Source organism: Leptosomus discolor, chromosome 2 (genome assembly GCF_034619465.1).
Source record: "Leptosomus discolor isolate bLepDis1 chromosome 2, bLepDis1.hap2, whole genome shotgun sequence".
NCBI lineage: Eukaryota > Metazoa > Chordata > Aves > Leptosomiformes > Leptosomidae > Leptosomus > Leptosomus discolor.
In genome coordinates, this window is record NC_141392.1 from 47,374,452 (window position 1) to 47,398,761 (window position 24,310).

Here is a 24,310-nt window from a genome sequence, read left to right on the forward strand (position 1 = left end):
GCCTGGAGCACACTTTGAGGGTATGAGCTGCGTGGAGATTGGTTGTTAAGCTTTGTGCATCCGTATTATTGGGTGACCTCATGTAAACCAAAAGCTAAAACCACATGGTAGGAAAGGAGAGGAAGAAGGGGTGATCCCCCCTGTGGTTGCCTGTGGCAATTGCTTCCCTTGAAAACATGGCTTAATCACATTATCAGGGTTTGCAGGTGCAAGGCTATGAGAATAACAGCATGGGAACAACAAGGGAAAACGACTGCCACAGGGACTCTGAAAACGATGCCACAGCAGCTTGGGTAAAAGGGTACAGAAAACCACTGCCGTGGGAGCTTGGGTGAAAGGCAGGTAGACCTGCAAACGGAAAGCCCTTAGCAACACAAAAGCTAAGGCACACAACACATTGTGCAACCGTAAAAATTGAAGTAAGGTTTTTTTCACCTGTCTTTATGAATAGGAGGATTCAATTTTGAGTCGTGTATTTTCATTACATATCTGAATTGTGTCTACTCTGAAATAATTTTATCTTTTTTTGGAGCAGCATTTCCTTTGCTAAGTCTTCTAATTGATGAAGAAAACAAACAGATTATCACTGGATGTGCTGAGGGACAGGTAAGAACTACCCATTAAACTAAGTCTCTATGTCAAAACAGTCAACTATTATTAATGTATCAATCTATAATATGCTTCACAATCTGCATACATGTTATTTTAGTAACAACAGTTATTTTAGTACGCATAATTCAATGCTTTGAGCATAAACCATATATTGGATAAAGACCTCTATTACAAAATGGAAACTTTTTCCTGAAAACCAGGAAAGTTTTTAAGAGCACAATCAGTGATTATATAAGAAGAATACACTGAGAGGCTATAAGTATATCTGTTTTAAAACAAAAAAGGTGAAAAATAGGATTCTCCTATTTTGGCTAAGGAATGAAACACCTGACAATGAATGGAAGAGACTGTGATTTCAGCATATTGAAATTGTAATTAAAATGTGAATATGCATTTCACCTCCTCTTTAATTTAATGTGAAGAATGTATTTACATGAAATTTTCCATCTGTTTTCCTTCAGTGTCACTGTTCAGTGAATTGTGAAGAAAATTAAAGATGTAACTATAGTGGTGTGTAAAAAGAGAAAGGTATTAATGAAATTCATATACATGACTCAGTGAGCAATTACATGCAGGTTACCTGTGACTTTCAATTGTGTGAAATAGTTTATGAGGATTTTTTTTTCAAAGACATAAATATGTGGGAACTAAATGTGTAGTTCAGATTGATAATAGCTGCTTTTGCTGATGTTGAATATATCTTTTGATAATCTTAGAAATGCATAGGATTGAATTTCTGGTCCAAGGTGGGATTCCAGATACAAAAATTCATTAGTTACATCAATAGTTTTAAATATCGGACCTTTAGTTTGTATTCATGTAAGCTTTATGTTTAGTGACAAAAGGTTATTGCAATTGCTTTTTCTTTTTCTTGCAGCTTCGGATCTTCAGTTTAATCAGTGATCATAACTACCGTTGCGTAGCACATATCAACTTAAAGAAAGAGCAAGAGAAGTTCTGTAATAAAGTGCAGAAATCTGGAAAAGAAACAGGTAGTACAGTGCTTCTAGAATGCTGTTTATGGTATATTCTAGTTGTTATTGGCTACTGATTGTGTGCTTTTTATACCATGAGAATTTGTTGTAAGCAATAGAGTTATGAGTCTCAGACTGTGGCATGGAATTCTTACTGAAGCTGATATGAAGTTGGGTATTGGCATATCTAGAAAGAATTATTTGGCATATCTGGAAAGAATTATGCATGCACGCCTGTAATAAAATCTTGGCCAATGCATCTGCTTATAAAATATTGTATGATGTGAACTATTAAGTATTTGGTTTTTCTTGAATTCATTGCCTAAGGCTTCAGCAAGAACAGAATCAGTGCCTAAAAACTGATCCATTGTCTAAGTGCAGTACCATTTCTCAATTACCGTTGAAGCTTCTAGGAATTTCTTTATTTTTTATTATTTTTTTTTTTTTAACCCGTACCAGTGCCTCCATGATAAGATATTTCTCTGGCTGTGGTATTTCTCGTAGTATAACACAGAGCACTTATAGGTCTTTAAAGATTGCACTGGTAACCTCAGTAAGGTGATTCCATGTTCCCAAATGAGGGATTCAGATTACCTGCACACTAGCTGGAGTGAGTTGCCATCCTCCTAAGGGCAGGGAAGAAGAGCTTTCTTTAGGGAAAGGGAGATTTGATTTCCCTTGCTTGCTCTTTTTCTGGCTCAAATGACTGCAGTAGTCTTAGCAGCCTAGTGGTCCAGCTTCAACAATCCTAAGGTCCTAACCTGATGAGAAAGACTGCTACATTTCTTATTATTTAAAATATATGGGTGTCACTTTCATCTTTGGATGTTTGAAAGAGAGCAATATAGTGTCTCTACCTAATGCTGAATTTATTGTTAGTAGTTCCCAGGTATGAACTGCACATGCATAATGGATTGGAGAGTGCTTGGGAAGATGAAACTGAGGTGGCTTTCTATCTTGTTTTTGGATTATGTTGTAACTTCAGTGTCAAGGGAATTTTCAGGCTAAGTGGAAACATACCCAGCATTTTTAAGGGTTGTTGAAATACGTGTTTGAGAGTCACTTTTTGAGATGAACACACCTAAATTCTGCAAACTCCTTTTCAGTCCTTAAGTAGGCTCTTTGGATTTTATCTCTTGGTATTTGAAAGAAGATGGTACTAAAAATAAAATAATAACGAGGAAAGATATTTCAAGAGGGCTGTCTCTTAGGATATAGACATCTTTTGAAACAGAAACTTCTTGAGTGTGGTCTTAGTTCATGCTACTTTACTGCTTCCAATCCTCTCTTAAATACTATCTGTTTCCCTTATTTAATTGGTTTTTGATAACTAGTATTGTTGATTGTCTGTCTTAGGTGAAGGGCAAAATACTTCCAAGCTTTGCAAAACAAACAGCGGGAGACTGGAAGGATCAGTGGAAACTTCATTGCCTATCCTCTTAATTGAACACTGTGACTTTATAGTATGTTTCCGTAATGAAGAAAACATGTAAGTCCTTCAAAATACCACTGGAATCTATTCCTAGGAGTTCCTATTGATTCTTGGATTATTTTCACTGCAACTTACTATTTTTTTTAAAATGCAATAGGAAAATCAAAGAATGTTATTTAGTGATCTGCAAGTTTTGGTGGCCAACTCAAACTGATACAAAGTTAAAACTGGTTTCTAGTCTGAAAAATAATTTTATAAAAATGGCATTGGGAATACCCATTTTAGCATCTATTGATACCAGTTAGTCAGGGAAGATCAGTTACAGAAACAATTAAGAAGCCAATTAGAATTAAATAGCCAAATTTATTTTTAGTTTGCTTTCCTAAGGAAGTAAGTCTGATGTATTGCTGTGTGCCTGTGTCAGTTTGCCTTCCAAATTTAAGTAACTTTTAAACCACAGAACCTGTTCTAGCCAAACTTCTGTCAGTGAGGCAGATGTTTGAAAGCATGATGGTTTTACTCCTCCCCATGGAATTGGTTCCCAGGTAGAGGAGAGGTACCTAAATTAACCCTTTTAAGAATTGCATTTCTTTCCTGAAGAGAAGCTGAAATATATTATCAGACATCTGTGGATCAGTTCAGGATACTGCCACAAGAACTGTCTTGTAGAACAACTTGTTTTTGTTGCTATTTGTAATTGTCATTTGGATAAATTTCTCAGCCACAACATGTTTTAGGAAACTCTTGTTCCATCCTTTGCCCTGTGGTGGGTTGTACAGGTGTAACTGATTAATCCACTGGCTAGATATATTAACAATTTTTGATAAACAGAGAAGAAAAATATCCAGCAATCCTGGATCACTTTGTCTTTGTTAAATATGAAGCAATTATTATCAAAGTTATTTTCATGATGCCTGCGTTTTCAGAAGGACTACCAGTGAGAGGAAGGAAATTGTGACTTTTAAGATGTACATCTCAGACGTACTTTAATGGAATATCAGAACTCTAAGGCCAGAAGATCATAGAATGATAGAATGGTTTGAGTTGGAAGGGACCTCACAGATCATCCAGTTCCAACCCTCCTGCCATGGGCGGGGACACCTTCCACCAGACCAGGTTGCTCAAAGCCCCATCCAACCTGGCCTTGAACACTGCCAGGGAGGGGGCAGCCACAGCTTCCCTGGGCAACCTGTGCCAGTGCCTCACCACCCTCACAGTAAATAATTTCTTTCTGATGTCTAATCCAAATCTCCCCTCTTTCAGGTTAAAACCGTAACCTCTCATCCTATCACTGCACTCCCTGATACTGAGTCCCTCCCCACCTTTCCTGTAGGCTCTGTTTAAGTACTGGAAGGTGCTATAAGGTGTGTTGGCTTTAGCAGGTGGTTCAGATTTGTCTTAATAACTGAGCAACCCCTGATTTACCACTTTTCCTGCCTACTATGAAGTGCAACAACGAAGCATTTTTGCAGTACTGATACCCAAAAAATAATGGGTCTCATACTTCCCTAAGCTTTTTGACCTTGAGTAATTTTATTACAGTGGATGGCATTTTATTACTGTAAAGTGGGAGTGAGATCAACTTCCTGTATATTGATATCATTGCTCATAATAGCTTGATAGTGCCACTTCTTTATAAATAATTCAAAGAATTCACAAATTAAACCATTTTGTTACAGCTATGCATGGAAATAGTGCAAACCACAAATAAAACTATACAGGGCACATAAAATATCACAAACTAGAACTGAAACTGTCTTTCCTAGTCTGTTTTTTAAAGTATTTGACAGTTTCTTGTTGTTTTATTGGTTATGGGTTTTTTGTTTGTTTTTTTGTTTAATACAAAAGGTATTATGCAACGGTGGTGAGTCTTTTCATGACAAGTTTCAGCTTTATATTTTCCCATATTCTTACTTCAACTCTTGTGGTCTGACTTTACAAATCAAACTGGGAAGTCTACTCACTTTTATTTGGAAAATTTATTAAAATGTTAATGTCAATTTTTATTTTGTGACATCAAAACATTTTTAATTTTTGAGAATGGCAACCATTATTTTGTTATAATCATCTTATCCTTCATTACATTTTTCTTCTGAGAGGGTGTTGACTGAAATTGTAACCAGTTGGTCTACTCTGTGGTGTTTGCGAAGGCTGGATTTCATTACCTAACTGCAATGCTACTGCCTCTAAGCACAGACTGACAGACATTCCAGGCTTGCCTGGCTTTTCTTCTCCTTAGCTGGTGTTAGTTTTTCCCCTGTACCTTAAGTATGTACTAACACACCTTAAATTTCACTGCTTTTTTGTGTTCATATTACAGGTTGTAAAAGTAAGAATATATGTGGATTTGTCTCTGTTTGAATTTACTCTGTTCATACCGTGCTTTTGCAGCATCTCCCAGCTGTTAAAAACTACAGTAATTTTTGAAGAAGAATATTTCCTATGCTGGTTTAGACTTACCATGAGCACTTGCATAAACTTAATGATTGTGTTTTGTTCTTAGTTTTCAAAACTTCACAAATTTTGATTAAAACTTTTTACTTTGCGATACAGATTAAAAAAAAATGCTGTAAATTTAAAATCTTTTCTTGGTGTGGTTTATTGTTGTTGTTGTAATTGGATTGGGTAACAAGCATTAAAAAAACGCCAATTGCTGTGTCTTGCAATTAGAAAAGCTTCTTTATCATACCTAAATAATTTTTTCTCCCTTTTTTTTAATAGGTATTCTTCCCTGAATACTGGCTATTTTTGGATAGGAAGCTCTACTGGCTTGTTAATAACTAATTTGGCAAACTTTGAATTAGAAGCTTTTTTATCTTACAAAGGTATGATTATAAGATATGTGACTACAACATAATGTGTTAGCTTTCCTTTGTTATCTAATATAAGTAGTATAAGAATTAGTTTGTGAAATAGCAGAATACAGTAGAAACTAAGTGGGTTTTTTAAAATGTTTTTTTCTCAATAATTTTTGTATGTTTTTCTGGCACTGTTGACTTCTCTCAGAAGATGCGTCAGCACTAGAATTCTAGCAATGAATTTTTATTCAATTTTTGTGGTTCGTGAGTGTTAAATACAAGGAACGTTATTCTACTCCTCCTTTACAACGTGGGGATAAACTAGAATGGTGTATACTGAAGACACTGGATTGTTGTGGTGTCATATTAGTCTAAGCAATTTCTTTTTTCCTGTCTTAGAGATGGTATTTTTTTTCTTTTGAAATGCAAATACAAATTTATAGCACTATGTTCTTTTTGGTAAAGGTTACAGTGACCTCAGCATTCGGTTTGCCGGATCGTGTGCATTAACAAGGAAAGCAGTTAATGGAAAGGTAAGTATACAGTGGACACTGATTTAATGAATGTTTACATTTCCAGTTATTTTCAATAAATATTAATTATACTTTATAGATTAATGTACACATTTGTTTCGCTTGATATGAATTACACAGTAGTTTCTCTGGAGAGGGTTGATTCTTCTTTATGGAATCTACTAGTTTAAATAGCTGGGTAGTTTTAAAGCTCTCACAGTATGTATACTGTGATTGACAAGCAAAAGCTGAACTGTTTTTTATAGTGTTTGGTGTGTACCTCGAATGTCAAGAGTGAGGCAATCTTTTAGGCAAAAAAAGATATAAGCGTTGTTACGTCTTGTTTCTCAAACAATGTTAGGATGAACTCCTTCTGAATCTGTACAAGAAATCTCTGAAAACTATTTAAGTTGTAAGAAAATTTCTGTGGAAAGTCACCAAAAGTGCTTTTAAGGAAATGAAAGGCATTCTTGTCTGTATACTCCATTTTTGATGTTACAGGTTTCCTACAGAACTGAGCTGAATCTAGGCCTTTCTACATGTTTAACATAGCAGTGTTTTGTTTTAAATTCAGCTCTTAAGGTGTTCTCGGCATATGTCTGAAGCCAATCTTTCTTCCATGTGTGCTTCTTTTCTCACAACTCTTACTGCAGAAATATCTCTATTGTAGAAGGTATTGGAGTTTTTGTGACTGTTACATATGCAAGTCTGTTAAGACACATATTTAAGCAACGTATGTTTTTGAAGGCCAGTTTAATTCTCTGCAAGACTAAATCATGGATATTTTTGACTAATTTTCATAATGACAGAAAGTGATTTCATTTTCCTTTATAAATGCTTCAGTGCTGGAGCTTAAATTATGAAGTAAATGGAGTGTTATTTTATGGTATAATTGCTGCAGGTTTTATGCTTGATCACCTCAATGTTTGAAGATATGACTGCAATGCTGGAAGTTAACCCTGCTGCATTGGTGAGAACTCAGCAGAGTGATTTTCTCTGGTATGGAAACAAGAACAGTCTATCAGTTATTGCCAGGTACAGAATAACTGATTTTTTTTTTTTCTTTTGAGTTGGATTATGCATTTTCCTGACACTGGAGTGCATCAGATGATTTTGTACAGTGCTATTTGTTGATATGGTTTTATTTTACTTGTTTTCCTATCATGCTTTAGTTGTATCGAGTGAGAGAAATCGCAGAGTCACGTAATGGTTGAGTTTGTAAGGCACCTCTGTGGCCAATCTTGTCCAACTGCCCTCCTCAAGCAGGGCTACCTAGAGTCAGTTGGCCAGCACCGTGTCCAAATGACTTTTGAATATCTCCAAGGAGGGAGACACCACAACCTCTCTGGGCAACCTGTGCCAGTGCTCAGTCACAGTAAAAAAAGTGTTTCCTGGTGTTCAGACAGAAACTCCTGTATTTCAGTTTTTGCCCACAGTCTCTTGTCCTTTCACTGGGCACTGAGCGCAGAGCCTGGCTCTAGTCTTGCATACAGCCACATACTAGTGCACAGGGTTGTTCCTCCCCTAGTGCAGGACTTTGCACTTCCCCTTGTTGAACTTCATGAGGTTGCTGTCAGCCCGTTTCTCCAGCCTGTGGATATGTCACTGGATGGCAGCATAGTCTCCTGGTGTATCAGACACTCCTCTCAGTTTTGTCTCATCAGCAAACATGGTGAGGGTACACTCTGCTCCTTCATGTGGATTATTAATGCAGATGTCGAATGGAATTGGACCCTGTGTTGACACCGGGGGTTCTCCACTAGTTCCTCGCCTCCAACTAGACTTTGTGTCACTGATCATCACTGTCTGGGCCTGTCTGTTCAGCTGGTTTTAAATCCACCTCACTGTGTGCTCATCTAGCCCATACTTCATCAGCTTCATTATGAGGATCTTATGGGAGACAGTGTGTAAAACCTTAATGAATTCAAAGCAGACAGTATCTACTGCTCTTCCCTCATCTACCAAGTCAGTCATTTTATTATAGAAGTTTATCAAGTTGATCAAGCATGACTTTGCCTTGGTGAATCCATGCTGATTACTACTTTCTTGTATTTCATGTCTCTCTAAATGATTTCTAGGAAAATAGTGACAACTTGAAGACAATAAAAACCCTACCGTATTCACTGAAGTGCAGATTTCGGTGCTTATAATAAAATCATTGGTTAATATTCACAGAAATGGGGTTTAACATGTAAATACAATGGTCTGTGAATCTAGTCAGGGCCAAGGCTTGTCTGTGCTGCTGGGTATCTGAGCTGGTAACTAATCCACTATGCCTTATTTGTTTTTATGAAAATCTCACTGGTATCACACATAGACATACACATGTGCACACAAATAGCTAAAAAGAAGCTTTGACACCTCTTCCTAATCTGATGCTTTTGTCATTGCATTGATCAATTTTTGTGATTGGTTTTATAACTTAGGTGTTCTTTACTGACAAATTCTCCACTGTGTAGAGGTTTAAAGAAAAGCATGAAATAACCTTCTAGTAAAACACTTGGTAAGTATAAACCAATCTTGAAATGAATTAGTAAAGTTGTATTTTTAATAACAGCAACTAATTAGCAACTGGCTGGTGCCTAATACAATCAGGATATTGCTTTCTGGTTTAAATATATATAGCGTTACATTTTATTTTAGTAGGAAGAATTTTGTACTTCTAGTAGTATTTCATAGCCTACCTGTATATTTGTACTGAAAATGATGGTAGTAAGGTATTTTTCTTCTCTCAAAAAATATTCTGAGAATTTTCTGTGGATTTTAAGAGTTAAAGAGTGTAGAATGTTTTCATTTTTTCCTAAGTCTTTCCTTTTCCATAGCATGCAATACATTTCTCTGTATAATTTGTTGTTTCTTTCTTAACTCTGGTTACCTGTTTTGGTTAATTTTATTGTCCTGAATAGTCTTCTGTCAAGACCTGCAAGTTTAGGAAGGTAATTTTTGCCTCAATGTGCTACTGTATATATATAAAAAAAATCTGACTTACAGTTGCTGTTGAAGCACTTGTAGCTTTTTTGCTTAGCAACAGTGAAGCGAAGTCCAAAAAATACTTACAAAATAATTTTTTCATCATCACATTTTCTTTAAGAAAGATGTAAAAATACTGGTAGCTGTAGACATGTAGAAATAATCTGTTTTACTATACTAATTGTACTTGTTGAACCTGCTAGAATGTCAAGGGTTATGTCTTTAATGTGTGATATTCCAGGAATGCATCTACAGTGTTTTAGCTAGAATTCCAGGCTGCTTTGGACACCCAGCACTGATATCTGTACTACCCTTGCTGACATCTCAAGCTCAGATAGACTAGGTGCTGTAAGAAAATCTTACAGTCTTATGACCGTAGGATTTCTTATGATGATAGGAAATCGTATGGCAAGTGGCGCTGGGAGCTTACAGGAAGGACTCTTTTCTGCCTCATCACTAGATAAAGTATAACTGGTGGGGGTTGAAGTATCTTCTATCCTCTGCATAGGTTTCTGTCCATGAGATCACTCCCAATGCACCTGAAGTTTTTCCCTGGGAATATCAAAAAGATTTCCCCCTTTACAGCATTTATTTGATTAGTTTAGTTTGTTTCTGCTGATATGACATGCTCATATTTAGTTTTGGCTGGAGGCTGCGCTTCAAGTTGCTTAGTATAGTGGTATGAATGCTGACATTATTTATGACGTAAACCATGTAAACCCCTAAACATTTATGTGTACCCACCAGCAAGTTAATGATCTTTAGATGCATTCCCTATTCCAAATATAAGGTGTGAATACATTATAGCCAGTGCACGCAAAGTCTGAGCATAAAATAGGCAACTAGAAAACACATTTATGAATGAATAATTAAAAAATTTCCGAAGAACAATATTCTTGTTAATTCAAAGTTTAAAGAAGTTCCTACTCATTGATATTATTGGAGGCTATGCAGCGTAACAGTTCATATTTCTTTCCTTTTCTCAGTAATCATTTTAGAGTGATTGGTCATAAATGTGTTTTGTAGCATAAGGAGACATCAAATATTTATACTGGGCTAGCTTAACTAAGTCTCTGCCTTAACTGTAAAAACATAATGTCAAAAAAAAGCTTAGTGAAACTTATTTTACTACAGGAGTGAAAAGCACGGTGAAAGATCAGCCATTGGTTTTCCGTAATAAAATTAAGTCGTCAGGTTATACAACAGCACCACAGTGAGTAGATACATTAATATTTCGTCTGTTTTACTGGTGTGTGATACTTTTTTGCATAATAGAGCCATGTAGACTGTGAAATTAATCACCCATGAAAAACAGATATGATATTATCAAACAAAATAATTTTAGAAATCTGTTGTAAACCAAAATTTTCACAGCTTCTGGTCAGTGTTCAACTTCCTTTCAGAATCTGTATTAGGCATTCTGTCCCTTTCATATGATTAAACTCTTGTTTCTTCAGCTTGCAGAAAGAAATGTCTGAGAACTTTATATGAATGAATTTTGACCTTCAGAATGCATTATGCAACAAATAACTCACAGAAAGCAAAACTTATGTGCAAGCTTGAGCGTTAGATCATTAGAAAGTTATCTTGTCATCAATGTGTGCATTGTCTTACCTATGGGAATTACTAGTAGACACAAATAGTAAGAAGGAAGGAGAACTGGTTATTGTTTGAAATAAAAACTGTTTCTCTCATGCAATGTTGAATGTTTCATGTTTCATATAGGAAAGTCTGTGTTCTTTCTTGTAGAATGACCATGTTTTCTCCAAATAATAACCTGAAGAAAAAGGAGATATCGAAGTGGAAGACCAGCTGTAAATGGTAGGTAATCCAACAACACCATTACAGGAGGAGCAAATTAAAATGAGGATAAATACAGTTCTATTGGAAATATGATTTGTATCTGCTTCTTTCATTGGAACTTTTTATTTAGGGATATCACTGGAACTAAAAGTCTTTGTAAATTTGCTATAAAATGACTGCAGTAAGTGATTCAGATTATCAGACTGTCAATTAAATTTGATTAAGTCTTATATATAAAAGAATATATACATATTTTTATATCTATTATAAATATATTTTCTTAGATTTTTGTTGCTAGAAAGAACTGGTGCTAAATATGATTGGAAGCATAGACCCAACATGTTGTTGTCATAGTCAGAAAAACAACTGAATGTGGCACAGTGAGACTTAGTGATTTCAGATTGTGTGCCTCATTCACCCCTAAAATCATGATATCTTAAGCTAATGTAAACTTACTCTAATGGATTTAGACAGAGTATACATAATGGTACAATCTGACCAGTGGATTCATAATCACTGTGGACACAAAGAACAGATTTTTTTTTTTTTAGAGCTGGCATTTTCCTGTTAACTGGTGTGGTATGTGGGGATATTACACACATTTTTGCCCTTTAGTATTATGTAGAGTCTTTATTCTACGTAGCACAAACATAAAAGTAAAGACTGATTAATGCCATGGTTTTTCTCTTTAAAAACAACAAAGACTTCATAAACTTTCTCAAACACTTAATATCTCAAGACTAAGTTTTTGTAATCTTTGCACACGTAGTCAAGCCTTTAGATGAGCATTTCGGATAATTTCAAGATTGATTTGCACTATTTTATGATAGGTTAAGCTACTTAACACTTTAAATTTTGTGTGGTTATTTTTAGTATCTTGTTAAACAGATGATCGGTGTAATTCTTATTTTTACATATGGAGATATTTTTCGTATTGCTTATTGTCACAATAAGGTAGAGTTTGAATTCTTTAAATACTTTTTAGACAGGTATGCAATTTAAGTTTGATTTTATGTACAAGTCTATCTTAATTCTTGATCTTACAAATTCACAACAGTGGTGATAGAAGTAATTTAAATATGACAATTTAAAATTCATTCTGCCTCTTATCTTGGATTTAATGTAAGTCTTTCAGGAAATATTTATATAAAGATGTTTAGAATAGCTCCCAAAGCACATTTATTTCATAACTGAAATAAAAATGTACCAGGTTTAGATAGTTTAATATTTTCCCTCTGTTTCTCTTTTTTCCTTCTTTGAAGTAAAAATAAAGAATATCCATTGGAAAGTTATCCTCCAATCAAGTATGAAAAAGAGATATCTGTTACTTATAAATCAACCCCCATTTGTTGCGTTCAATATTCCGGTATGTGCATGCTTTATAAAACGTACAGTTGTGCCAGTATGCAGAAAGAAAACCAAAATTTATGTGAAATGGTTTATTAAGGCCATGGATTTGCTAGGTAAATTACCAGAAAACTTTCTGTCAATACTATGTGCTGTTTGATCATCACTTTTTAACTTGCAAAAATCATGCAAGCTGGTAACGTCTGCAAAAGGATCCTAATTCTCTGATTTTATGTCTTGTTTCCTTTTGGACTTGTTCTGTGACTTTCCCACTACAACTTGAAAATGTCTAGCAAGTTCTTTCACTGAGAAATTTATTTTCTGAGACATTTACTCGGTGTCATTAGCACATATTAAAAGCTGAAGTTGTTTCAAAAGAATCAGAATACTCCTATTTCTTATGTAAAGATTATTCACTTTTTATCTTTTAAAATATATAAAAAAGAATTCTTCCATATAATCCAAACAAGGGTATTTTTCTTAACTGCTTTGGAGGAGTGAGTCTTGTAATAGGTTTGGTAATTTCCAGTCCATATAAATATGATTATACAGAAACCACCTCTGAGATTAGCAACCAAATGTATTACCAAGTACATATTTATGTCAATGTACACTCTGAAAACCACAGTATTTTCAAAGTATTTAAAAATGTTTATAAGTATTTTGAGGACAAGAGTTATTTTCATCTTCAAGAAATAAAAGTGATTAGATGCAATCAGTAACTTTTCTAAAATACATTCCAGCCATCTCTCTGTTCCCTAGGTAATGGGAAAAAATTATTTTTATGGCTTCTGAAAGAAACTGGTTGCAGAGAGCTTGTTTCTAGGAATGTTATGTGCTCTTAAAACTAAAAGTTCTTTTTTAGGAAAGAAAAGCATCACTATATTTTCCATAATACATTTTAAGAATAAATCCTTTTTTAGGATTCCTACTCTGAGGAAGGAACATCTTCCTCTGTCTCTGTCTTTATCTCTCACACACACACAGGTGTGATGCACGCTCAGGTTTAAACAGAGTTTAGCAACACAAGGTTTAGCAAAAATTGCTTTTTTCATTAGGGTAAAAAGAAATAATATTATTGTAAGCTTGAAAGAGGTGTTCTGTTATTGTTGTAGTCTGTGTTGACTGTATGGTTCCTAGCTTAACAACATATTTTCTGCTGCAAATTTGCAACTTGGAATTGCAGCTTGGAACAATCTTTCAAGTGGTCTTTGTAAATTATGAATCACAAAAATTAATATTTGTGTGCATCTTTAAACAGAGTAGAAAGAAAATTAAATAGAAAACTTAAGTAAAACTTAAGAGGTTGTAAAGTTACATTAATGAGTTAATGAAAACCTTCTTAGATTTATTAAACATCCTTTTGTAATATTGGAGGTGTTATGAATTATGACTTGTTGCTCTGTAATCTTATTTTTGTGATGAGAACATATAACAGCATTATTTAGTATGTGCAATTACTAGTACCTGGAGCAATAGTCAACTGAAATATTGCGTGTCAGATAAAATGAAAAGTATTTTTATAAAGTAGTGCTTTGTCAGCTTAGTATACTGGTGCATTTAATAACTGGTAACAGAAAAAAAGATTCTAGAATCCCTCTTCTTAGCATATACGTCTGCCCCATTGCGTGTCTCACTTAAAATTCACTTTTAGTACATGACTCTCAGAGATTAGAAATATGGATCTCTTATCTGTTTATCTTGCCATAATGTGGAAAAGAAATGTGTTGTGGAATACAGTATTCTGAACAGGCAATGTGGGAGGTACTTGGACAGTGGATAGCAGTGCGTAGTGCTGGTGAAGTTAAGCGTCACTTTTATTCCCCCTGCTTTTGTAAAGATGCTCAGGAGATTTATGAAGACGGTGTTCAGGTGGTACCTCTTTAAAAATACTTTTCACAGTGAACCTAGTAGCATTGATTTGAATTCTGTACTTCATGTCCTTACTTTCTCTCACTGCTATCTTCTCTTGCTCCACCCTCTCTTGTTTTTTCCCATTGGTTCATTTATCTGCTCTTTATTATTTTAATTTTTTCAGGAAAAGTTTTTGAGTGAACAATTACATTTCATATATCACTGCCGTTGCATACATGTTAAGGGAGTCTATCCTGTCATTGTGTGCCCTTGCTGATTACTGATACAAATGAACAATCTGACTGCATTTGTTTTTAGGATTATCTTATAAAGGAAATTTGCCATCTTTAAGAAGCAATCCAGACTAATATGTGCTTTTCATTCTAATATATAAGAAAAGGTGATATAATTTTAGTAAGAAGATGTAAAAAAAATGAATATAAGGAAAAAGGTTTAAATGATGGTTAAAAATATCTGCATTTAAATTTTTGCAGCATTTTCTTTGTGAAAAGTGCATTTCTGCCTTGTGATGAATATCTGTTTTGAGAGTATGTCAGGACAAGAAATGAATTGTGTACAAATTCCTACCAAATTCTACAACATGGGTCTGTGATGTTCATGCAAAATATGTGTTAAATATATGAAATGAATATCTGGTTTGTGTTTTTTTTTGTAGTGATATATGTGATTTTTATGATTAAAAGAAACAGTATATTAGGTCCTTGTTGCTTTCAAATATATATCCTTAGACACTCTTCTTTATAGGGGATGGAGAGATGCTGGCTTGCGGCCTGGCTGACAAAACTGTACTGATATTCAGTTCCAATATCACAGATACATATAATGTTTTTTCAGGTAAATTTATGAATTACTTTATTAAAGAAATAGTATATGATTGAGTTTAACCTAAAATGACATAGTAATTAAAAGATTCTGCTTACGTTAGTTTGAGAAGAATGAGGGAGAGGGGATACTGCTGATTCAAGACATAGAAGTTATTTCTCTGATTAGTTAATTTTGTGCTAGAATTAAACTGTCTACCAGGTTTTCCCATTTCTCAATTGTTTGGGAGGTAAATTGCAATATATATCATGATAGATTACTATCTGCATTGTGTATGTATATTACAATAATTGTATAGAAATAATGTAAAACTTTCCTTTTTCAAGAAATGGCAATGATATCTATTCTGTTAAAAAATTTCAATTTCAAGGCAGCATTAACACCTGAATATAGCTGATTATGGAAAATCATATTTTTATAATGCACCATCAGAGAAGAGTGGTATAAGAACAGCAATTTTGCTCTAAGTCCAATTAATTCAGTTTTGTTCCCTGAAATGCTCAGTTACAGTTTTGAGTAGTTCTGCATTCCTCTTCAGTGTTGGCTCTTCAGGAGTCTGTGTCCTATAGTGAAGTGCAGGTAATGTTGACCAGCTATAAAAGAGTTACAGCCAGCATGGTCTTTTTGAAGGTCTTTTTACAAAACCAGCTGCTGTCCTTCTCAGTGTGCTTCAGGACTGGGGAACCCTGAGTAACGCCTGTTTTGAAGCTTACTGGCCTCTTGCAAGCCAGCTGGCGTGTCCTTCACTGTGCTTTGGGACTGGGGGGCCTGGAGTGTGGAGATTCTTAAGCTTTTTGCATGGCTTTTCCAATTTTCCAAACCTCATATTTTCCTAAAGTTTCTCATGTTCCTTACCACTTTGGAAGACTTTTTTGTATATTCTGGTAAGTTGTTTTTGTTTTATTTTGTTTGTTTTGTTTTTTTCTTTAGTGCAGATGATTCAAGGCATCCAAATATTTTTACAAAACCAAAGCCTCCAAATAAATGTTTGTGTTGAGAATAAAATAAATATAGTACTTACATATGTACTTATCCAGTACCTATGCAGTTTTCTGGTGAAAATTCTGCAAGTCTTTTGTAACTGGGAATTAAAATACCTTGTTTATAGGCCTTTTTATAGAAATATGTTATCATGGAAGATCTTAACGTCTGAGATAAATTGATTAGCCTTCCTGTAATTGAAAATAATAATTTTTTTTTTTTCTTATATAAAACTTCAGTTGACTAAAGAGAAAATGTGCACAAGAGGGCAGCATAAGAACTTTGAATGTTTTAAGGCTAGGTGAAATTCATCAGACTTCATCTGGACAAATTATAATAATATGAGCCAAAGTTTGTTAAATTTGTTTGACATACTTTCTTTTTTTTTTTGCCTTTTTTGATCAGCATCAAAATAATTTTAGATCAAATTAATAATTTTAGCTTCTGGATGATGCTTCTGGTTTCTGAAGTTCTCTAAGTTTCTAATCTCATTTTTTAATGGTGTGACACCAAACTGGAAAACTCTGTTTCTTGTAAAATCTTTTTGCTATTAACTGGAGATTATAATACTTCAAACTGATTTTTAAATGGGCAGTTACATTTTTATTTATCTAAATGAGACATTCCTGCAGAAGCTGTTGTAGTGACACGTTCATTGTGTTTTTACAAAAAGAGCAATCTCAGTAATAAAAGCCAAATGAAAAAAATAAAGTATTGCAACTATTTACAAGGTCTTAAGTAGTTTCCAGATCATGTTTAATATAAAATTTCATTATAATATAATACTTAGATTCTCTTTTCAAGTAATACTCTGTCTTTTGCTTAAATTGAATTTCAAGGATGTTTCTTTAAAATGCTCTTCCAATAACTTAGAAAAATTAGAGTTAGAATTATTGTCTGATTATTAATGAGACACATATTTCCATGGTTTTTGGTGGAAGAAAAAATCAATGACTGTTTACTGTTACCGGTTTTAATCCAACCATTTGAAACCTGTATTTAAAATGTATTTTAATATTGTGTGTAATTATATTGAAACAATACGATTAACTCTGGAGAAATGTATAAATGCAAGAAATGAGCTTTATGATATTTCCATTATTATTTTTATTAGGTCATGATGGTGCAGTTAACTCTGTTGGCTGGAGTCATGACAAGAAGTGGTTAGTTTCTGCATCAGAAGACAGAACTTTAAGGGTCTGGTCAGTCCGCAATAATGAACCTGCCCTAATTCTGGTAATTAGAAACTTCTGTCATTTTGGTTCACAGAGGACACTGTTTTGTGCTTTCATCTACTTCCATTTTAACAGCTCTGCAGAAGGAACATACAGCCTGATTTTTCAGAGCTACTGAGTGGTGGTGATTCCAACTGATACTATGATCTGAGTGGTCTCCATTGACTTCAAATTAGGCTTTTATCATGAAAAAAACCCAACCAACCTTGCTAGACAAAACTAGTGGGCATGTCTGGAAGTTGTGGTTTTATTGTCTCCTCTGTATATCCTATTTTTGTTGGCTCTGCTTGACTTTATTGTCTACTCCCCAATTCAAATGGAAGTTTAGAGTTTGAAGGTAGATTGTATTAGATTCAATTGACTACAAATACTATTAACTTTACTTGCAACTAATTTGAGTAAAATGAAAACTTTACTTTAAGGTTAATACATGCCAAAAATAGGAAGGGCTATTACATAGTATGTTAACCTCCTGACATATGGATAACGTGGAGACTACACCTTAACACCAGGAATCTCAGACAAAAAAATCATTATCTTAGAATCCACTCTTAATAATTTTCATTGTATTTTAGGGCAAAGAAAATTTCCATAAGACTGTACGCTTTGCACAGTTTTATTTTGTAGATGCATTTATATTGCTGTGTTGTGGAGCTGAATTTCATCTGTTAAGTTTCCATCTCGACACAACCAGGGATGACCTCAAACGGTGAGTACAATTTCTCATTAACAGACTACTGAAAGTACTTGTACTGTTTGATCTGGAATTTTGTGGGTGGTGAGGTGGGCTGGAGGGCAAGAATATCACAGAAGAAAAAAAATTGAATAAATAGTAAAAGCTAATTGTAAAAATATCTTTGTTCTGGCATAATAGGAATAAAAAATTGAAATGTCAAATAATTTTTTATAGTGCATACCTGAACTGCTGCAAATACTGTTTTACTGTTACTGTTACCAGTTGGGACCTTCTGAGTTTTATCTTCTGTCTGTTTACATCTCAGTGTGCATTAACGTCTTAAATTATGTTTGAGTAGCTATTGCAAATCTTTCTCTCTATACTTTTTCTTTCAGAGACTCTAACATGCTGAGACTGTTTTCTTCATTCTCTGTCAAACGGAAGTAGATCACTTCCATAATTTTCACTGACTTTCCAACTGTTATATTGTATCTAATTACTTTTCTTATAATCCTATTTTGTCCCTGTGTTTCTTCATTGTTAGGCATCCTTCGTGCACTCTTTACTGAGTGCTATTCTGATTATCATTATGTGGCTTCTTCTTTCTCTCTTGGAATCAGTTCTTTTATTAAATGTCTGATATACCTTTTCTGTTCTTTTAGTTTGTAATTGGAGCTAAAACAGTCCTTGTATCCTATTACTACATTTCTCTGCTTTTCATTTGCTCTTGCTGGTTTTCAGCAATATTTGTGTGTATGAGACTTTACTACATTCAAATATATATACATATATGCGTGTGTGTGTGTATATATATATGTTTAGACACAATAGCATTTAAAAACACCTTGAAGAGATACTTTTCTTTGTCTGATATTATGAATTTAGATTTTGAGTGGAAGGGTGAACAGAATTAAGGTTACAACACTGAAGTCTGTTAGTTTATATTGCGAATGGTGTGTTCTGTTTGTTCATGATATTTTAAATACTATCATGCTGCATTCTTAGATGGGAACAACTGGCCTATTTCCTTGGTAGTTTTGCCACTGCACAGAAAAACATACTAAGCACAGGCTCAAATGTGTTTTTCAATAGGAGAGCTTTCCTGAATTGGGGTGTGAACCTGGTAGGTGGAACATCACTGAAACTTTAAATGGTCATACAGAAAACAAAAGGAGAAAAAATGCCAAATTATATCACTCCTTTAAAACATACTTTTTAAAGAACAGAAATTCCTTCTTATTTGAAAAAGTAGCTAATGGTTTATGATCTAAGTTCTGTTTAAAAATTCTTCAAAATTGTGTTTTTAAGTCACCTGCATCCACTGTCACTTATGATTCTTTACTTTCCATTTCTGGTCAAAATCCTTAATGGAGGGTGTTGTTGGGACTCTTATTATTTTAGTTATATACTGCATTTGGAATGGGAATATAGCAAATAGACTGGAAAACTAAATACAGAGTAATACAGAATTGCCTGATTTGATTTTATGGTATATATGTTATGTTAGGAGGGTAAAACTAATAGAATAAAATGAAAAGAAAAATACTGAAATGTAGACACAAGTACTTTTGAAAGGATTGGGTTTTCCCTCCTTGACTTTCTTTTTTCATAACTGGTTCCACAGAGATCTCACGTTCTGAGGTACTTACCCTGTAGCAAAGTGTAATAGTACAGGAGGAACTTGGAAGGCAGGAAAAATTATTCCTGTTCCCACTTTTGCTTGAAATCTATTCATAGGGTAAACAAGTAATATTTGGAAACTGAGGTAGGCAACAGCTTCTCTCATACCATTCTTAACTCTTAAAATTTATAAAGGGAATTGTGGAGGAACATAGAAAATGAAGATGGAAAACAATATTCTGATCTTTTAAATCCTTCCCTCTTCTGATTATTTTTCAGTTTTAATTAAACGTAATTTTTTCTTCTTTCCCTCATTCCTTTGTGAGGGCCTAGGCTTTAATAACGAACATGTATTGTAGTATATAATGTGCTGGCTCTAGATAGCTCCTTCTTTTCTTTATTTTTATTTATTTATTTTTTTAATAAATACCGGTGCCTCCCAGAGGAAAGTATCCAGTAACCTGAAGAAAATCCATACTGCAGTTACTGTTGTGGAAGACTCATATGAACTACCTTTAAGTTAGTTCAGAATCTAAAGGTAGTATGGAACTTGATGTAATTGTAGAACCCACTTAAGCAGTTTTGGAAGGACTTGGGCAGTGAACTTCTGCTGTGTTCTGTGTTGTTACAATTGCTTTGTTAGAAGTATCTAATAACTTGGTTTAAAGCTGTTAAAGTATGTATGTAGGGTTCTGCTTATAGTAGGATTTTGTTATTGCCATGCTCTCAGTATTTCTTGATGCATTAACACTGACTCAAACATATGCAATTAGACTCTCTGGGATATTAATGTAATGCCAAAATGTCAAACACACAATCGCAGACATTACAACAAATCCACAAAGCAGTCTGAGGCCTGGTTGTATATATCTATAAAAAAAAGTTATTAAAGGTTAATTTGCTTTGACATTTTCTTGTGGATTCCCTCCAGCTGATTTCCCAGCGTTTCTTTTTTTTTTGTGGAACACTGCATCACTCCCTTTGTTTTTCACAACTCTCTCATTCTGCCTTCTGAGTCAAGTTTGGAAGAATGCTTGAGTGGAACTGATTCAAGAAGACGGTAGAACTAACCCCAAAGCATGCTTTATACCCTTAATTAGAAGGGCATGGCAATGCAGTCTCGCTAACTGATAGATTGCTACTGTATTTCAGAGGTGAAGACAGTACAATGACCAATCATATCACTGTTTCTCTGTGAAGAGTTTTTAAAGAACTCCCCATAAGTATTAATTAACTAAGTATCACAACAACTTAATTAAATGGTCAAATAGTGGTTCAGTTTTAAATGTGAAACTGAGAAGTGGAAATAAGAAGAAAGAATGTTATATTTCTTATTGGCTTATCTAAATGTATCCTTATTTACAACTGTCATAGAAGAGATTTATTGCAGTTCTGGGAATAGGATACAGATCTTCTGACTTCTGCTTCTGTGATTAATCTTAAAATGATTCACAATCTAAACATTTTCTTTACATTCTCCAAAATTGCTAACTATTGAGTTTCCACTCTCATCAGCAGTTGTGCATGCTGATATGAAATGTAAATATTTGCTTTTCAGTTTATTATTATTACTTTAATTCTTGATTACTTGTAAATCAGATGAGAATTTGAGCAGAACAAAAAATCTATGGGTTGTTATCTCATTTTTGTAGTTTTTATGTGTTGTTTTAAAGATAAGCATGAGCAATTTAAAAGGAGTTTAAAATGGATAAAATTGTGTTTCGTTAGCAGGAATGGTACCTTTTAAAGCCATTATATTTAGCAACTTGTAGTAATCATACATACAGTAAGGAAAGTAATGATAAAATATCTACTCAGATGAAATGGGAAACTAAACCAGAATATATTATAGATGCATAGAGCAAAGGACATGCTAAGTGGGCTTAAAATTTAGCATGCTAATAGTACATAGGAGAATGTTCATTCCAGGTACTTCTGGAAAGTTAATATTTAACAGGATAATTATTTTCATACATACGACTTTAAACCATTATAAACTTCTTAAGTAAATGGGCTATGCAAACCTGATTCAGCAATATGACAATAAGAATATTCAAGCTTGGTTCCTTTGAGCTTTAGCCAACAGATCAATGAGCTTAAACAGTCTTTGTTTTTTTTTATCAGAAACAGAATGGAAACTAGATGAGAACTACAGAAGTTATAAAAAAAATTCTAACAACAGTATAATAGAAATAATCTCTAAATGCTTTAAATTTTCCCGTGCTTTTCTTGTGTCTTAAGGTTCATTACCTAGGGTCAGCGAAGGACATCCACCCTCCTTCATAGTGTAAGAGACAATATTTTTCAGTTATGATAAACTCTAAGCTTTCCTGATAATGAAGTGATTCTTTTCCTTTTCATGTAACTGATTTTTTTATTTTACTGAACTCAAGCCTGTGCCTGGAAATGTCTAATGGGACTACTGTTTGAAGATTAATTTTTACAGTGCATATAAAAATGTTTTTAATAGCCTGAAACCTTATGATCTGTTATAGTGATGGTGTTTGTTGTCTGTCATGTAGTTTTGACTTTGCCAGATGCAGCCGTTTTCCTTAACATTTTAAATGTCAGATCTGCATCAAGCTTTTTTGGGAGTTATTTTTAGGTGCCTATTCGTCTTCTGGTCTTAGCATAGTAACATACTTCCATACGTTGAAGTTTTTTGTCTGTCATAAAAATGTTTCTACTTTATCTGGGTGTCCTGAAAAATACTTTCAGCAAATTACTTCAAATCTACTGGAAAGTAGACACATCAGTCTCTGCAATCAATGCAGGAAATGTTTATATCTTAGAAACTGGTTTTCTGTTTTACTTCTGAAGATATACCAGTCTCCTGAAAATAACTGTATGCTGCAAATGTATTCCCCAAAACTTATTACATCCCCAGGATATAAGAGATTGCAGAGATTAATCACTTACACTGTTGTCAGAATTCTAATGACTGAAGACATTAAAGGAGAACAGAATTGTAGTTTTGAGTATATCAACACAAATGTGATTTTATTTGGATACCTCATCTATAGGATTGTCAGCTGAGATCATGTGCTATGCATAGAGCTGGAGACCTGGAAAAAACGTAGTAAGAAGATATTGTTCATCCATTGTATTTTTTTTGCCTCCGTCAAAAGCTTTTCTGTGTCTTGAGGAGGTGTTGGTCTAATTTAGACAATTTTTAGGGCATGCTTGTGCTACAATAGCCTCTCTAGTTGACCTGTAAGATGGGATTTTGCCTATATTCACCTCACACTCCTGGCCTTCATCTGCACAGTGTTTTGTAGGGTTTGTAGTGTTTTCTAATAGCTGAAAACAACTTCACAACTGTCTGTGGCAACGCGTTCATATTGGAAAGCCTGTGACAAAGGAATTGGTTTTGCTAATGGTGGACTGTCAAATTTATCTATGGAAAGTGGCCAGACCTGAAATGGAATTCTTAACATAGTTGTATATAACTTTATTTTCAGAATGCCCTTCTGATGGGAAAATAAAAATATTTTTTCTTTCCTTTTGAAGATTTCTTATCTTATTTGTTATTTTCTTTTTTTTCCTTACAAAGTAACCTTTGTTATATTGACAGAAATCTGTTGATTTTCTGCAGACAAAACCGCAGTTGTTTTGTTTAAACGTGCCTTCTTACTGATAAGTTGTAATATCTTTCAACAATCTAAAAAGGTTTTTCTTTGTATGCTCTTCACACCTTTATCTTGATAAACATTACAACACCTTCTGACCTTTATTGGATTAATTCCTCTGGTTAATTCCTCAACAAGCCCTTTCTAAGATATATAACAATCTTTTCTAGAGGAAACAGGAAATTATTTTAAATTAAAATGTAGATTGTGCACTTTTGCTTACGTTTCAATGTACATTTTTATTTTAAAATCTTGTGTCTGTTTGAATTATGCAATACCGTTCTTCCACCACCTGATTACCTACCTTGTGTTGCCTGTTAACTCTTAGTTTATGGGGATATTATTAAAGCAATAAAAAGTTAACCCAAACTATTATATAAACTTTAATCTCTTAGAGACATAAACTAATGTAGTGTCCAGCTTGGTGTGTCCACAAGGCCTAGCTGAATTTTAATTGCCTTGCACTTTGAAATTAATGTGTATAGGATATGTGGCAAATGCATTGTGTCCAAAAAATATAAGGTCTTAAATATACTAAAATTCCTCTTATTTTGCTAATAGTTGCTCCTGTTCTATTTTTTTTTTTTCCTCCTGTTACTTTGGTTCAGTTTTGTCCTAACTTGTATTTGATGAATCTCAGTTTACTGTGTTGGTTGAAGATTTGCTTTCTAGGTGAAATTCTGTCTGGAAAACACCCTGTGAGGTGTTTAACTGTGTAGCAGACTGCACTGTAGAAGAGCTAACTGAAAACAATTGTTCTTGCATTTGGGAGCAGTCTAACATTTCAGTAAGCCTCTTTCAGCAAGGTGAATTAGACCAGAGGAAGCTTCATGCTGCCTACATTAGATTGTTCCTATTATCTCAGTCAGCTTATCTAAAGTTAGCTTGGATATCTTTACCTAAAAATGGATATATATCAGGTTTTCCTGAAGTTTAGAGCAGTTTATTTCTGTAGTTTACATTAATAAAATACTTCTGGAAACCACAAAATGTTCTTGGATTAAATTGCAAAACACTGTATTTT

General features: G+C 34.1%; 1 protein-coding gene across 1 annotated transcript in view; it reads left to right on the top strand.

The window, feature by feature from the left end:
• Positions 1 to 24,310, top strand: part of WDR27 (WD repeat domain 27) — a 68,284-nt gene that overhangs the window by 6,903 nt on the left and 37,071 nt on the right. The window contains 13 exon segments of the mRNA XM_009960892.2: positions 536 to 606; positions 1,490 to 1,604; positions 2,943 to 3,075; positions 5,740 to 5,843; positions 6,282 to 6,349; positions 7,230 to 7,363; positions 8,755 to 8,831; positions 10,433 to 10,511; positions 11,048 to 11,119; positions 12,364 to 12,467; positions 15,068 to 15,157; positions 17,241 to 17,362; positions 17,937 to 18,070. Of these exon segments, the coding sequence (XP_009959194.2) occupies positions 536 to 606; positions 1,490 to 1,604; positions 2,943 to 3,075; positions 5,740 to 5,843; positions 6,282 to 6,349; positions 7,230 to 7,363; positions 8,755 to 8,831; positions 10,433 to 10,511; positions 11,048 to 11,119; positions 12,364 to 12,467; positions 15,068 to 15,157; positions 17,241 to 17,362; positions 17,937 to 18,070 (1,303 nt within the window).